Here is a 17,717-nt window from a genome sequence, read left to right as displayed (position 1 = left end):
GTAGAGGTCTGGAGGTGATGGTTGGTCTAGACAGCACGACAGTAATGGAATTGGAAGGAGAAAAGTAAATGGGATTCTAGATATATTTTGGAGGTAGACTTGCCAATCTTTTTATTTGGATAAGGAAGACATTTAGCATAACTCCTAGATTCCGACTTAGGAATCAGTAGCCTCTAAATAGTATTTCAAACCATGGAACGAGGGGTAGAAAGCATTGGTAAGAGAGGGAGGTGCAGGTTTGGGCTCTGAGGTCAGGAGGCTGCATAAGGTACTCTGTCCTCCTGGAGAAGGTACTACCTGGAAGGTAGGGGGAAAGTTTATGAAACAGAAGGAACCGCCATGAAATAGGAGGAAAAGCATTAGTGTTTGGAAGGGTGTATAGTTCAGCTCCACAGCTGATCAGGACAGAGACATTTTAAGCCAGAACACCTTTGCCCTAGGTAATCCCAGAGCTAAACTTACACACTCTTTAAAATATGGAGAAATTGAGTTCACTTACTGATGCCAGACCTGGTGTTTGGCTCGGGTTAGGAGCCAATATGAGTACTAGAAATCTTTTCTAATTTTTCCTTTTATTTTTTACCCCCTACACTGTAAATTTGCTATAATTTTTCTATTTTTTTTAAACTGCAAACTCAGTATTAGATGAGAGTTTTGAAAATGTATTTCTAGAATGAGTTAAAAGTTATTTTTTCTTGTAGAAATGAAGTATTGGAAAAGTTTGCTTAGTGCTATCTAATTGCATAAACTGTTTGATAAGATTTTGTTTTTGAAGAAGTAGAAGTGAAATAAAGTACATCACATGTTAAATATACCCTATTAGAATGTATCCTTTGTCTTGACAACTTTAGATATTTGATAAACCACCATGAAAATCTAATAATAAGGCACACATATTTGATTCATTCAGCCAGTATGCTGGGTGCTTACAGTATACTGCTCATATGTAGTTTTACAGTTTACAAATGCTCTTATGTGCATTCTATCCTTTAATCCAAACTTTAGCCCACTTTATAGAGGGGTGAACTGAAAACGTGGTTGAATTGCACAAGGGCCAGTTGTAGATGGTAGAACCTGAATCCTAATGGCTCCCTTTTACGTTTTGTAACTCTGCAAGTGCGTTGTAAAGACCAAAGCCAGAGCCAGGATCCGTATGTATAAGAGCTGGACACAAGGACTTGCTGGCTTTCCAAGCAAAGCCAGAATGCCTCCTCGGTCCAGAGGAAGATTAACGGACTGTATTATCTGATGATGGACAAGTGATCTTGGGTGCAGGAACTTGCTGCTAAAGAGTTAATTGCTAGGGGGCTTACCACTCCTGTCTGGTCAGTACGGAGAGCAGTCTGCCCTCCAGTGAATTCTCATAACTGCTCTCTCACAAGAAGCTCTCAACTGAACACTCTGGAAGAACTTTTTTATGGGAACAATTCTCTGACATTACAAGTAATGGAAAATGGAATTTCTTTTACAGATATTCCTTTTACAGATCAGTTGTTTGCAACACATCTTTTTCCATGGATGTATTGTTACTTTTTTTGCTTAAAGGGATAGTGACCTCAGTAAGGCTTGTTTAGAGTTTTTTTGTGTTTTTTTTTGTTTTTTTTAGATACACGGGCCTCTCACTGTTGTGGCCTCTCCCGTTGCGGAGCACAAGCTCCGGACGCGCAGGCTCAGCGGCCATGGCTCATGGGCCCAGCCGCTCCGTGGCATGTGGGATCTTCCCGGACCGGGGCACGAACCCGTGTCCCCTGCATCGGCAGGTGGACTCTCAACCACTGTGCCACCAGGGAAGCCCAGATTTTTTTTTTTAACTATAAAACCCTAACACCCGATTTCAAGTCTCTGTTAATATTCAGCTTATTAGAATCATCTATATGTCCTTTTTGCCACAGTCCCAGGAGGTGTGGACTCTTACTTGCCAAAAGATTCACTGAAAAATAAAGATAACATTTCAGAACAGGGACTTTCATTTCCCTAGTACTCTTCACTAAATTAGGTCTGAAAGCTTTCCAAAGGGAAAATGCCTTTTTTTTTTTAATGCTTTTTTAAAAAAATAAAGATATGCCCACCTAATATGATCTTGTTAACAGTGCAGAATGGGTCTCTACACATTATTTATCTTCTGACTAAACAGTTCAATGTAGCACACAGTAAATTCTTTATGAGCAAAGAAATTTTCATCACACTAAAATTGGATATCATTTTTAGCCCCGACCGTCTTGGAGATTTTTTTCCTCTCTTGCTGCAGTCTTCCTTTCAAGTTTATTTTTATGGCTTTTCACCAGGTTGTTATAAAATCCGGAACAGTTCATTGTGGGCTCTTTGAAATTATTTCCCACAGCTGTATGTGAAGATCTTTATCTCCTTTATGTATTAATCATATACAGCCTGATTCTTTTCCCCTGCCACAGAATGATCTTCTGCATATATCACTTGTCCATTTCACTTCAAAAGGAGCTCTTGCCTTAAGAGAGCAGAGGTAAACTTAGGGTGTGGGAGTCAGACCCTAAGAAAGTGGAACCTTGATGATATTTATATGTATAAATACGTGCACATACTTACAACAGAGAAAAGGTTATAATCTTAAAGCAGATACATCATTCCCTGAAAAACATTTGAGATAGGAGCACTGTCTCACTTAGGGGAAGGGCTACATACAATGATATTTCTTCTTAAAAGTGCAGACAGACGCCTTGGTAGCAGTGAGGGGTGAACGAGGCCACACTTATGCGCAGGTGTGTTCTCTCAGGTGGACAGGGCTGCCTTAGTGCGGCAGGGCTAGTGCACGTGGAGCAGCTTCTAAAGCTTCTCTCTACTTCCTGTTATCCCCCATTAGCTGCAGTTGTTCAGCCATCATTATATGTTCTGTGAATTTTGGTTTATTATTTTACAACAAAATGCATGTTAAATGGGAAACGGCTCTTCCAGGGAGAATGACATTTGATAGCGAAGGAGTGAAGTGTGGGTGATTAACAGAGAGCCTGAGCTGGAGTGCTTGGGTTTGAATCATGGTTCCTTTACTTACTCACCTTGAGACAAATTGCTTAACCTCTCTGTGTTTCAGTTTCCTCACCCACAGGGTGAAGATTGTAATAACAGAATCTACCTCATAGCATTGTTGTGAGGACTAAAGCAGTTCTTGTATAAAATGGAATAAAACAACAGTACTTTCTGGTGCCTAGTAAGTGCTGCAGAAGCATTAATAGTTGTTAATACTTTAGAGACCATTGGTTTCTCTGCATTTGGAAGGACAGAACTCAACTTATCCAAATAAGACAGTGTCCAGCAGCTCAGAGAAGGTTGAGATTGTGTAATAACATTCTAGAGTAACAGAACATGTCTTTGTGGATTCTGAACCTTCTTACTCTTCAGAGTAGTTCTTCATACTTTGACACCAATTCTCCCTGAACCCCTCCCAACAGACAAAAAAAGGAAGAAAAATCAAAGCATCTGCGTGATCACCAAGGAACCCAAGATACCTTATATATGTATTGTCAGACTATTATAACAGTGATAGCAAGCAGTTTATAGCACCATGTGCCAGGCATTAACTAAGCTCTTAACGTTTTTTAGTGTATTTAGTCCTCACAATAACCCTAGGAGGTAGATGCAAGTATTATAATCTCCACTTTACAGATAAGGACACAAGCACAAACTGCTACAGCTAGAATGTAGTCGAGCCAGAATTTAAACCCAGGCCAGCTGCTCCCGAGTCAAGTGCCCTTAACTGCCGTGTGTTACTGCCTCTCGTTCAGGACGAGAGCATCTCCTCATCTGACACCTTATGGTCTCCAGAAGTCCCTGGGTCCCTGAAAATATAGTCAGTTTTCTACTCAGGAGCCAGTTTTACCATGAGTAATTTTGTTTAATAATAATAGAACTAGAAAGTTAAACAAAGATCAAATTTGTCTTTAGAGAAAGAGAAAGGGTTTTGTTAAACTTTCACTTACAGGTAGTTATTGTCAAATTGTCATTATAGAGATGAATTTTTCATTTTGCTGATGAGTTTTAGGAGTTTATATATTAAAATTACCTGTGTTTTGTTTTTTTTCCCTTTGTGATTTCTCCTATTCTTATGCTAAGAAAACATTCCTTCTATTTAAGATCAGGTAGCTGTTCCCCTGTATTTTCTCATAGGGTTTTTTTTTCCTAATGTTTAACTCTTTAATACATCTGCATTTTATTTTCCTGTACATTATGCGATGTGTCTATAGCTCAAACTTTTTTTTGCAGAATAAAACAAATTGCCTAGCACTAGTTATTGAATAATCCTTTCTTTTTCCAGTGATGTATGATGCTACATTTTATTACATACTAAGCCAACTGTTCTATTTTTCTCATTATGTAGTACAGTGTTTTTGTTTTCACTTTGTAATACAGTTCAGCACACTGTATTACATGTATATCAACTCTATCTTGTTAATCTTTGTAAAGATTTCCTTGAATAGAGTTTTATTAAATGTATATATTTTGTCATGAGTGGATGTTGAATTTTATCAAGTACTTATTCTGTATCTGTTGAAATGATCTTATGATTTTTCTTTTTAGCTGATGTATATATAATTATACATTACTTTCAGAAGAAATTCCTTCTTTGTAATATTCACTTATCCCCTCCAGACTATTATTATTCCATTCATACCCATAGTCCTCTAAGTAATATATTTTTACTTTCTTTAGTTTCTGTATATTTATTGATAGATACCTTGCATTTTTGTTATAAACAAAACTTTTAAAATAGTATAAACAGATTGTTGCTGTGATAGTCTTATAATTTTTAACCCTCCTATGTTGGTTTGTTGTGCCAGGTATAAAAGAAAAGAAGAAATCAACAAAATCTGCAGAAGATGGCACATCTCCAGAGGAACAAGCTGAACTAGAAAGACAAAAGGTAAAACATGGTCATGGTTACATGCTTAGTGGAAAATTGATATGTACAGATCAAGTGGAGTTATCCATATGTTTCCAGTATCCCTAATAAAAAAATAACTGATGTTAGTTATGAATTTATAAATAAGAATTTCAGCAGCATAGTTTTTTTTTTTTTTTTTTTTTTTTTTTTTTTTTTTTTTTGCGATATGCGGGCCTCTCACTGTTGTGGCCTCTCCCGTTGCGGAGCACAGGCTCCGGATGCGCAGGCCCAGCGGCCATGGCTCACGGGCCCAGCCGCTCCGCGGCATATGGGATCTTCCCGGACCGGGGCACGAACCCATATCCCCTGCATCGGCAGGCGGACTCTCAACCACTGCGCCACCAGGGAGGCCCAGCAGCATAGTTTTTAAATGTCATCTTTTTACCAAATTTCTCCAACTAGTATCCAGCTAGTACAAAGTTAAAATTTACCTCAAACCCAAGGCATGTCCCTTTGTGATTAAGAGGAAAATATCTTATTATTAAAAACCCTTACTGTAACTGAGACCAAAAAAAAATAGTACTATTCAAACCTTAAAATAATAATGCCATAAGTTTTAAACCCTGTAATACAGGGTTTGCTTTATGGCTTGTTCAGTGCTCATTTCTCTCTTTTTATTATTGAAAATAACATAAATTTAGTGTACAAAATTAGTCTTTCTTGGAAGTGTAGTGAATTTTATGCTTCAGTGCCTCCAAAGATCCATGGCACAGAGTAATATGTATTTTTGCTGAGACAGGAATTGGAGTCAACAGTGTTCATAAGACTGATGTTCATAGCACTGTCTAGGAGGGAGCCTGACTGGTCACCTAAACTCTGCATCTTAATACATGTTTTACTGCATATGCAGAATGTTCACAGAGTTAAGGAGCAAAAGAATACCTTTCTTTTGTAGAAAATGGCTCTAAAAAGAAAGCCAACTGCAGGTAGCGGTGGTGGAAGGGAGACATAATTAAAGCAGTCTAAAGTGGTAATGGAGGAAGATTCACAGGAATCTCATAGCACACTCTGTATTTTCGCTAGTGTACATGGTTGTTTACTTGATTCTTGAAGGTTTACATTTAATCCCATGGTCAGTAGAAAATACTTATTTAGTGGAAACAAGCATTATATTAGATTACAGAAGCAAATATTAAGATCCTGCCTTCATAGAAATGTGTCAGCATTGAAGAAGTAAAGGCCAAAAAAAAGCAAAAGAAAAAAGGAATTCCTTGTTCCTAAAGCACGTTTGGAAAATCTAGTTTGTATCACAAAATACTACATGTTTGCTAGATTTAGTGTCTGCTTAAAAAGAACAAACTGAAAATGAGAAATTTTTATTTGGGGGGACCTGAGGACTCTTATTTCTACAGCCTACTAACCAGTTACACTAGGTGAAATATGGTCTGGTTTTTAGATAAAGCTTCCTGCTGCCAGTGATGTTGCTTCTAAAAATTATACCCATTACTGTATGGAGATCTCTGGGTTTCGTTTTGAGTTCTGGTAATACACAATCAGTTTACGGATGACAAGTGTTATCCCAGAGCATTGGTGGCTTGGTTTTCCTTTCCTGGGGAGATATCTGTGCCCTATACTCCTGTTTAGGGAAAGAAAAGCACTGTTGTATATTTGAACTCTTTTCTCTCACAGGCTGAAATGGCTTTGCTCGTGATGGATGAGGAGGAAGAGAGCAAGAAACACTTCAATTATAACAAGATTGTGGAGCACCAGAATCTGAGCAAAAAGAAGAAAAAACAGCTTATGAAGAAGAAGGAATTATTGGAGGATGACTTTGAGGTAACCAGGGACAAAAGTCATTATCCTCTTAAAGCTGGTGTTAAATCTAAAGTCAGCTCTGGAGATAAAAATTGAGCGTCTTAGGAAGGGCCCATGGTGGAGCCAAGGCTACCATCTTTCAGTCCAACACAGCCAGTTCATCCATGGGGTGTTTCTTTGGTTGAGCACCAGGTGATGTAGTTGGCTTCCATTTTGGTAGCCACGTTGCACCAAAATATGTAGCTTTTAGTGTTAGAATCACATGCACTGTGATGCTCACGCTGGGAAAGTTCTGCATCATTAAGCCTGACTGAGAAATAGCAGGTTCACATCACATTGCGTCACAGTCTGTGTGCAAGGGCCAGTGCAGTAGGCCATGCTTTTTTAATTGCTATGTTTCTTGTTTCCATCGCTCCCTCTTTTCCTTCTTTTTGCTAAGTACATATTTCTAGTGGCCACACAGTCCCCATGCATGAGTTTGAACCCTGTACAGAAAACCTACAACAGCTGCCAGGAACTATTTGATGACTTCCATCCATTAGCGTGGAAGAATAGACCCAGAAGAAGATGGGAGAGATTTTGAAGTTGTTTAGAGAATTGAGAGGGGCATACAGATAACTTCTAAGAAGCGTGGAGAGGGACTTTGAAACCACTGTGTAGCTCCGGTTTCTGTTAAGTCAGCTCCATGTGTGGTGCTGTTCCACTGAACTTTTTGGTGAATTGATTTTCTTATGAAAAGTTAAAAACAAAGAATGATTTGTAGTCAGATCTTCTATAAGAGAACCGTCTCCACACACTAATCATCATGCATAAAAACATTTTTCATGAGTGTCGTGGTGGTGGTGGTGGTGGTATCACGTCTGTTGTCCTTACTATAACTAGGTAACTCTACAGTCCATCTCTGGGTGGACTCATTTTTCCCATGGGAATGATGGGTGGCAGTGAGTCATGCTCCCTTTCTGGCTGGTCACCCCTGTGCCTGGCAATACTTGAAGACCTGGCTGGAGTTAAGGGTACACTCTTAACATGTAGGACCACAGTGTTTTTGTAGAAAGATAAAGGATAAATTTGGGGCTTGTGTCTGACCGGATCTTGGTCTCAGGGGTGCCATCTTTCCCATTTTAATCTTTAAGTCTTTTGCTGTATGAATCACCCTCAGTAGCTGCTCATTTTAGCACGAAGGTTGAAAAAAAGTTTAATGTACTCAGAATGCAATGACTGCATAAAACTCCAGCAGGAGATACCATCGCTGGCTTAATTATCCCAGTCAGAAAGAGGTTTCACACTGTAAGCGTGGAGGAGCCTGCCTACTCCAGGGGTCACTCCTCCCCTCCTCCAGATGCTCGGTCTAAGGGGCTGGTGTCGTTCCAGGCCATTGTATACATAGACTACGATAGTTCCCTTTCAAGGATATTGTCATTGTGTGATTAAAAACAGTGTGCCCTGCACATTGTGGTTCAGGAATAAACCTTAAAACTCCATTGAAGGGCTTCCCTGGTGGCACAGTGGTTGAGAGTCCGCCTGCCGATGCAGGGGATATGGATTCGTGCCCCGGTCCGGGAAGATCCCACATGCTGCGGAGTGGCTGGGCCCGTGAGCCATGGCTGCTGAGCCTGCGTGTCCGGAGCCTGTGCTCCACAACGGGAGAGGCCACAACAGTGAGAAGCCCACGTACCGCAAAAAAAAAAAACAAAACCTCCATTGAAGATCTGTGGGAGAACAGTTTTCTAATGAATCAATGCAAAATGCCCACGTTTGTATTTTATATAATCAACTCACTTACTTTCGAAATTTGGTCCCATTTCTGGGCCTTTTGGTTTACTAATTTTATTTATTTATGTTTTCCTTTTGGATTTGCAGGTCAATGTTAAGGATGCACGGTTTCAGGCAATGTATACTTCCCACTTGTTCAATTTGGATCCTTCAGATCCTAATTTCAAGAAAACAAAAGCTATGGAAAAAATCCTTGAGGAGAAAGCCCGTCAGAGAAAACAAAAAGAACAAGAACTTACTCAGGCAATAAAGAAAAAAGAGAGTGAAATTCAGAAGGAATCACACAAGAGATCCATTGATCCTGCCTTGTCAATGTTGATTAAATCTGTAAAAAACAAAACAGAGCAGTTTCAAGCAAGAAAAAAGCAAAAAGTCAAATAGGTGTAAGTTGTTTCTTTTTGGATTGAGAATGTATAAAGTATACAGAAGTGATGGAAGGAATACTTATTGGGAACAGTGCTATACCTTTCAAGAATATGAATAAAAACTGACCGTTGTAAAATTTTTTTTCCGTATATAACAATTAGACCTAATTGTGTATGATTGATAGATTCGTACTGTGTATTTCCACAGATTAATCATAATCCAGATTATAGGATTTATAAAATTTTTATATTTATTACTCTTCTAGCTTTTTTTAAAGACTGTTTACAATTCTATTTAAAAAATAGAGGAGTGTCCAAGTCTTAAGTCTGAATAAGAGTTAGGAACAAGTTGAAAATATGTATATGCAATACATTAATTTATCTGGAAGCAGGAGGCAGATTTAGATACTTGTTTAAATAATTTATATTTCTAGCCATAATGAATAGAAGCCAATAACTTTCTTTGTTGTTTGGTCATGTTTTTTATAGTTTGTTTATTAATTTGTAAATAAAAATTTTTATTATTTTGTATAGCACTGAATTCATTTTATTCACCTCCAGTAAACTACTCTCTGGAAAAATATCTGAAAAACTGACTAACTCTTTAAGAGGACAACTCCATGGAAAGGCAATTCCAGGTTTGCATTGTTCATAATTATATTTGAAATGTTCATGAGCTCTGCAATGATTTTTATGTTTGTAGTAACAGAAAATTCTTCTGTCTGCCCTTCAGAGTTTTGGAATGCTTGGAAGGATGAGTATGCTGCTATAGAGTTTAAGGAATCTTAATTCTTTTTAAAATTAAAGTAAAACACACCTTCAAAGCCTTAGTACTCCTGGATTTCATCTGGTCTAGGTTTTGTAAACTGTTAACTGACCACTTAGAAGAATTAGGTGTGCTGTATAAATAAATGAAAATAAAAACCAAAATAGTCACTTGGAATGAATGATAAATATGGTAGCTTCTGAAAGGCAGTAGGAGTTTGGCCAGGTTTGTGGTTAATAGTAAACTTGACATTATTGGTACAAAAATTCAAGCGTGCCAACGTAGTATGTTTTCAAGAATAAAAGGATGTAACACTCAGAATGATATCAAGATAATAAGGGCGTATAAACAGTCTATGTAAGGGGAAGGAAAAAAGAGGATATCTAAAATAGCTCATAATAACAGAAAAATGCAGAGTATTGTGCAGGGAATGGTGGTTTTTTTTTTTATTTTAACATCTTTATTGGAGTATAATTGCTTTACAATGGTGTGTTAGTTTCTGCTTTATAACAAAGTGAATCAGTTATACATATGTTCCCATATCTCTTCCCTCTTGCGTGTTCTTATCATAAAGTGCTAATAACATTGTTAGGTAATTCAGCCAAATAAAGCAGTATTTATGTACTTATCACTAGAAGATCATGAATCTTAATATATTTTTGAATATAGTCTATAATTGTATACTTTTTCATGTTTCATTTTTATGCAAGGAAAAAGACTTTAAACTTTAATCACAGTGTGGGGATTACTCAGTTTGATTTTAAGATTCCTGTGAAACTTACTCTTGGTTTTTTAATTGTTTTGGTTTGGTTTGGATTTTTGTTTTTGAGCCCTTTGTTGTTAAGTCACTGTATTTAATTGTAAATCTCATCTTACTAGTCAGGCACATGATTGATTATAACAAATAAATTGAGCATATAAGCTTTGCACAGCCCTGGCTCCTTTTCTCAAAGAATTGATATTTTTTAAGTAGGAAAAAAACTGAGAATTGCATTGTCAGGTACTGCATTAAATAAACATAATACACTAAGAATGTTAGGTTCTCAATAAATATAATAATTACTGGTAGTAAAACTCAGGATAAAAAAATGGCCACTGTCATAATTCAACAAACAATGTGAGGGTAGTTTGGGTGACTTTAAGGTCACATTTATTTGGATTGTTTGTTGTTGTTGGTATTCTTGATACCAAAACCGGATGAAGACAGTACAAGTAAAGAAAATCTACAGACTGGTATTTATTGTTAATATATAGAAATGAGATTGCTTCTGGAGAATTAATGTCTCACAAACTTAGGCATAAAAGACCTCAACAAAATATTAACAAATTGAATCTGCCAATGTATAGAAAGAATTATACACCATGGCCAAGGGGGTTTAATTCCAGGTATGCAAAACTGGTTCATCCACAATCAACCAACGTAATCCACTGTATTAACAGGCTAAAGAAGAAAAAGTATATGATCATATCAATTGATGAGAAAAAGTATTTGACAAAATCTAACATCCATTCATGATAAAAACAACTTTGGAATAGAGGGAAACTGCTTAACTTGATAAAGAGCATGACAGAAACCCTACAATTAGCCTACTTAGACCGAATGTTTGCCTAAGATTGAGAACAAGGCAAGGCTGTCTTTTAATCTTGTCTTATTTTCTGTATTCTGATCCTCTGACCACTGGGTGGGTCCTTGCTGTTCCTACAGAGACTGCCCCTCCCAGGGCTGGCCAGTTCCCAGAGTTAGTAAATAACTTGCGCACAAGCATGCCTTTCGAATGCAAAGCAACAAATCCAGAGCCCATACCTTCAGCCACCTCCTTTATTGGGCTTTCACACAGTGGGCCACTATCCTCGTGCCCTACCCTAGAGCCCACTGAAATTCAAGCTAGCCAATCCTAAACTTTCTTACCCTGCCTCGCCCATCCCTTCCCAAAGAAGCCACAATAAAGCCCCTTGCCCACATTTTCCCCTGTTCTCTGCCTCCTCACCAACCCCAGTGTTTCCCTGTGTGACCCCCTTCCGTGGCATGCTAGGGAATGTGAGTATAAAAAACTTCTTCAATCACAACAGTTATTTCTGTATGTTCGTATCTTACCATATCTGATTAATACAAGTCCCAGCTACCCTTAAAACAATGTCCACGCTCACTACTCTGGAAGTTCTAACCACTGCAATAAAGCAATAAAAATAAAAAGCGTACAGATTGAAAAGGAAGAAATAAAACTGACGGGGCTTTCCTGGTGGCGCAGTGTTTTAAGAATCCGCCTGCCAATGCATGGGACACGGGTTCCATCCCTGGCCCGGGAAGATCCCACATGCCGCAGAGCCACTAAGCCCGTGCGCCACAACTACTGAGACTGTGTGCCACAACTACTGAAGCCCGCACACCTAGAGCCCCTGCTCCGCAACAAAAGAAGCAACCGCAATAAGAAGCCCATGCACCACAATGAAAAGTAGCCCTTGCTCACTGCAACTAGAGAAAGCCCGCGCACAGCAATGAAGAACCAACGCAGCCAAAAATAAAAAAAAAATAAATAAATTTATAAAGAAAGGAAAAAAACTGACCCTATTTGCTGATGACATGATTGTCTACATAGAAAATCCCGAGGAATCTACAAAAACAAAACCAAAAAAATCCTCAAACTAAATAAGGGAGTTCAGCAAGATCACAGGATACAATGTCAGCACATAAAAATCAATCACATCTCTATATACTAACTATGAACACATGGAAACTGAAATTAAAAACACGATTGTTCCAAAGAAAATAATATACTCAGGTAAAAACTTACCAAAACATATACAGAGCTTGTATGCTGAAAATTACAAGATGCTGATGAAAGATGCTCTTTTTTTTTAATGTCTCAAGAGTCTGCGGTGATATCCCCTTTTTCATTCCTAATATTGGTGATGTGTGCCTTTGCTATCTATTTTTGGCTAATCTGGACAGAGGTTTATGAGTATCATTGAGTTTTTTTTTTTTTTTTTTTTTTTTTTTTTGCAGTAGTGGGCCTCTCACTGTTGTGGCCTCTCCCATTGCAGAGCACAGGCTCTGGACACGCAGGCTCAGCGGCCATGGCTCACGGGCCTAGCTGCTCCGCGGCATGTGGGATCTTCCCAGACCGGGGCACGAACCCACGTCCCCTGCATTGGCAGGCGGACTCTCAACCACTACGCCACCAGGGAAGCCCTCATTGAGTTTTTGATCTATTGAACAACAAGCTTTTGATTTCGTTCATTGTTCTCTATCACTTTTCCATTTCCAATTCCTGCGGAAGTCTTCCCCCAGCTCTCCAGCAGCCAGATTCCTAGCATGTCCCATTAGTGTGGCACCTCGCCATCCAGTTGGCCACAGCTGCTCTCTCTCATGCGAGGTGTAGACCTCAATCCCAAGGGAGGAAGGGGCTCTTCCACATTTGCTCCTTATTTGAGTGCTGTGTCTCAGCCATAAGAATAGTGGCTGTAACCTACATTTGTGATTCCTTTGTTCTTTAGAGTTCTCTTTTTCCCTTAGTTACCTGCTTATTTGTCAGTCCTGTTACTCTAATGCCCTGTTTCAATGATTAATTATTTAAACTTTCTTTGTTCAAATTGTTTCTCTCTTTTTAAAAAATATTTATTTATTTATCTGGCTATATTGGGTCTTAGTTGCGGCCTGCGGGGTCTTTCGTTGCGGCGTGCAGGCTCTTCATTGCAGTTTGAAGGCTTCTCTCTACTTGTGTCACTCGGGCTGCAGAGCACACGTGCTCAGTAGTTGCAGCACGTGGGCTCTCTAGTTCTGGCGTGAGGGCTTAGTTGCCCCGTGGCGTGTGAGATCTTAGTTCCCCGACTAGGAACTGAGCCCTAGTCCCCTGCATTGGAAGGCGGATTAACTACTGGGCCACCAGGGAAGTGCCTGTTCAAATTGTTTCTGTCTCCTGATTGGATGCTGACACCCAAAGATATTGTGCAAAGGGAATCTACTCACCTGAACCATATTGGGTCCTGAATGATCTTTCTACTCCTTTTTTTTTTTTTTCGGCCGCACCACGTGGCTTGTGGAACTTTAGTTCCCTGACCAGGGATTGAACCTGTGCCCAGTAGTGAAAGCAAAAGCATGGAGTCCTCCTAACCACTGGACCCCCAGGGAATTCCCAATCCTCCTATTCCTAAATCTTTATTCCCATGCTCATGAGGCCCAGCTTTCTCACTCTTCCAGATCATGCAGATTCCCTTGAGTCCTGACCATTCTGGTTACCTATTACTTTATAACAAACCACCCCCAAACTTTGCAGCTTGAAACAACCACAATCATTTAGTTCTTCAAAACTATTCACTTTGCATAGGGCTCAGTGGGGAAGGCTCATATATTCTCCACATGGCATTAGCTGAGAACTAGAGGATTTGCTTCCAAAATGCCTCTTTCATGTGACCTGCAAGTCAGTGCCAGCTGTTGACTGGGTAGCTGGGTTCCAAGGTGAGTGGGATGGAGATTCTATCACGTTCTATGATCTAGGCTCAGATGTCGCATAGTGTCACTCCTCCCATCCATACTTAACTAGTTAAGGCAGTCAAAAAGATTTTCCCAGGTGAGGGGATATAAACTCCACCTCTTAATGGAGGAGAATGGCAAAGTCCTGGAAAAGGCTGCATGTCCAGAAATATTGTTGCAGCCATCTTTGGAAGATGAGACCTGCTGCACAGGCCACTTAATGAAAATCTCCCCCACACATTAAAAAATATGTATATTACAATTACAGTAAGTGCTCCATTCTTTGAGATCACCTAAATGAGTCTGTAGTCTTTGCAATCATAAGAGTATAAGTAACAGCCCAAATCAGCAGAGAAAACTCTCCCCCAGCAGTTGGACCATAGTAGACAGGATCATTAAGAAGTTCAGACCAGGAGAAAGGTTATACATGCTCCTTTAAGTGACTATGGATGAAACCGGTGGTTGTTTCCCAATATCTGTTCTTTCCATCTTCCATAGTAATAGAATCCTTTAGTTGAACATAGAGCTTTCCAGAATAAGACAATTTTACCCATCCTCCCTTGCATCCTGGTGTGGAAGCAAATTACAGCTTCTAGGGACTTTCCTTTGAAATCATCAGACTAGCAAATTTTGCCTCTTACCTTCTTCCCTTCTTTCACCCAACTGCCTGGAATGCAGATGTAATGGCTTAAGTTCCAGCAGCCATCTTGGACCCTGAGGACAAAAGTCCATTATGTAGAAGTAATGTTAAGTTCATTATGTAGAAATAATGTAGTCATAATAATAAATAAAAATTATGTAGTAATAATAATAAATCCATTATGTATACTGGTACATAAAGGATGGTAAGCTGGAAGGAGCCAGAATCCCTGAGGACTTAGTAAAGTACAGCCACCATATAATCCATAGACTGTCTTTTTTGAGACATCTATGTGAAAGAAAAATAAAATACTACCTTGTTTAAGCCACTATTTTCTCAGGTCTCTGTTACTTGCTGTTCTACCTATATCCTAACACAAAGATGGATACAGTGGTGTTGGGTTATAGTCTTTATGGACTATTTTGTCCTATTTTGCAGATCATTTCTCCATATTCTTAAGGAAACTCTTGATATTACATTATAGTCAGAGTGCTTGAAGCTTGAGAGTGCCAGAATAGGGTGCTCCATCATGTAAGTTTCCCAGATTTCTGGATATGGACATGAGTCAAGAAAAGTGAGACAAACCACTTAGAAGGCAACTGGGACCCTTTGTTCCACAAGCCCCATTGACATTAGTTACAAACTCTATATTCAGCATCTCTGGGTTCACATTATCACTTCCTTGAAAAGTTTATGAAAAAGGAGTTGCCAAGAGTAACCAGAATCAGGCACATGGGAAAGTGAAAAAGTGTGAATGAAAGTCTGTGCTCAGCCTGAAGTATGGATTCTGCATTACCCCAAAATTGCCAAAATGTGGAGATGAGAACTCCATGCTGTAGACAGTGCCAAAGCAAATAGACTAACAGATTATATTATGTTGAGGAAAGTTGTGAGAAATGCCAGCTTTGGGGTTATGAGCTGTTTCCATGAATTTTAAAAAATTGAGTCATTATCTTTCATACTACACATGCCCTTGTGTTGAGTAGCCAATCTTGAGTTTTTAACCCTTTTTACTAATATCTGAAATTAATGAGAAGTGTCTTTTCTTTTAGACTAGTAAGAAATAATATAATCCATCATATTTCAGAAAGTTCATCTGATGAATAAGGTAAGAAATGGTCAAAAAATTACACTAAATTTTAAAAATCTTTTTGGAAAAATCATTAAACCAAGAATTAGTTAGGAAAGACCTTTAAGTTAGAAATGGAGCAACCCTAAAAGATAGGAAAAGTTTAATCTGACAGCAGCTCATTATTTGACGAAAGAGAAACTCTGAAAACAATAATTTGATTTATGTATGTTCTTCCATTTGGATCTATTATAAATATTTGTTCTAGGACAATTTTAGGGTTCTTATGGAGAGCTCCAGCAGTATCAGAAACCACCTAGGAATTGTTGTGTTTCTTTAGATTTCTTCGGATTCAACTGAACCTCAATTCTCCCATCCATTGCCTTAGGATTGTTGCAAGAAACATAAAACAATTCAAACGAATGTAAGCAAAAATCCTTAAAAATATGAAGGCGGACTTTTTATTCCAAGGGCCCTGTGGGATCTCATAGCACTGAATCCGAAGGTGGAAAGCAATCAGTTCTCAGGAAGAGACTGAGAGCAGGAACTAGAGAATGTCCTCAGCAACTCTCCTTCGCGCCTCTGTTTTCTTCTGTTCACCTTGTTTTACTCACAATGATTCCAACAGGCCTCTCTCCTTAGCCCACTGGGCAAGTGGGATAAGATGACCCTGAGGCAGGAGATAGATGGGCTCCAGGTTAGGCATTTACAACTGGCCTCCTGTTTACATTTCTTGGGGGCAGGAAAAAGGTGGGCTTCAGGCTGGACACTTACAACTAACCTCCCGTTTGCATTTCCTGAGACAGGAGCTAGGTGGGCTCCAGGTTAGGCATTTACAATCAGCCTCCTGTTGTCTCCTGAGGACACTTTAAGATAACAGTCCTGACAGGGACAGAGAGGGGCTAAACCCCGTTGGAGTAAAGATCAGGAGGTCATAGATTTCCCATCCCTGGGGCAAGGGAGGCACTGCACATGCGCAGAAAGCCCCCTTGTGGTCAAAAGGAGGGGCACCACCCCAGAATAGGTGATGCCACGGCCCCCCATAGCCCTCTGGGGTGGAATCCATCTTGGAAAAAAGTTGTGCACGCATGGTGGGGAGCATCCTAGGGCAGGTCAGGTGTGGAAGAAGAAACCAGATAATTGGTCAAAAGTAAACCCGGAAGAACCACCCTGTATAAATGACTTAACCGGCTCTTTGCTGTGCTCCTCCTCATTAGGGAGGACGCCCACATCTTTCTCTCTGGTGTGCATCTCTGCCTTGTTTCTGTCTTAACTAAACAGTTTCTCTGTGTGCTCACCCACTTGTTGTGCTGTGTCTCTAATAATAAACTTTGTGCCTGTTTTTACAGTTTTTACCTCCTTGAGAAACACATTTTTCAGTGGGGGCAAGGGCCAGGGGAATTTTGCTTCTAGCCTCTAGCTCCTGGTGGACTGGCTGCTAGGATTCCTGGTTTTCATCCAGGCTACCCAGGTTCAATTCCTTGGCAGGGAACTAAGATCTCACTTCACGCCATTGCCCACTGCTGTCTCTCCAAGGTCAACCCCATCAAAGTTTCCACATTTTAAGTTACAGGTCCATTTTTTATGTTATTAAAAGAAGAAGGTTTTGCCTTGTGTTCAAGATTCAGGAATGAATTTGGAATTTTTCATTGTGATACTATTAAAATAAAGATAAATTAATTGTCTACATGATTATATAGAGTGCAGTATTAAGAATTGCTTGGTAAATTTACTTGTAAATATTATATACCAACTAAAACAATTTAAAAAATGTTTTATACTATTATGAGTTACATGATAATCTAAAAGATGTTCCAAGCGTTTGAAATAGCTAACCTACAAAGGATCCTTAATGTCTATAAATAGAGAGGAAAAGATTAAATCTATTGGCAATAGAAGAAGCTTTATCCTCTGTAAGTGAACAGTGATTTTGCGTTAAAAATCTGGGAAAATGTATTCACATGGA

The 17,717-nt window shown here is 39.2% G+C and overlaps 1 protein-coding gene across 4 annotated transcripts in view; it reads left to right on the top strand.

The window, feature by feature from the left end:
* ESF1 (ESF1 nucleolar pre-rRNA processing protein homolog) overlaps positions 1-10,491 on the top strand; it is a 60,009-nt gene extending 49,518 nt beyond the window's left edge. For 2 of the 4 annotated variants that reach the window (XM_081257469.1, XM_081257468.1), the window contains exons 12-14: positions 4,809-4,891; positions 6,542-6,688; positions 8,528-9,338. In XM_081257469.1, coding sequence (XP_081113595.1) covers positions 4,809-4,891; positions 6,542-6,688; positions 8,528-8,821 — 524 coding nt within the window. In that variant the 3' untranslated portion in view covers positions 8,822-9,338. The other 2 variants (XM_081257471.1, XM_081257470.1) reach the window with 2 other exon arrangements.
* Positions 10,492-17,717: the final 7,226 nt, after the last annotated feature.

This window comes from Mesoplodon bidens (assembly GCF_964165515.1).
Source record: "Mesoplodon bidens genome assembly, chromosome: 15".
Classification (NCBI taxonomy): Eukaryota; Metazoa; Chordata; class Mammalia; order Artiodactyla; family Ziphiidae; genus Mesoplodon; species Mesoplodon bidens.
The sequence above is the reverse complement of the archived record's forward strand: the minus strand, read 5'-3'. Positions and strand labels throughout refer to the sequence as shown.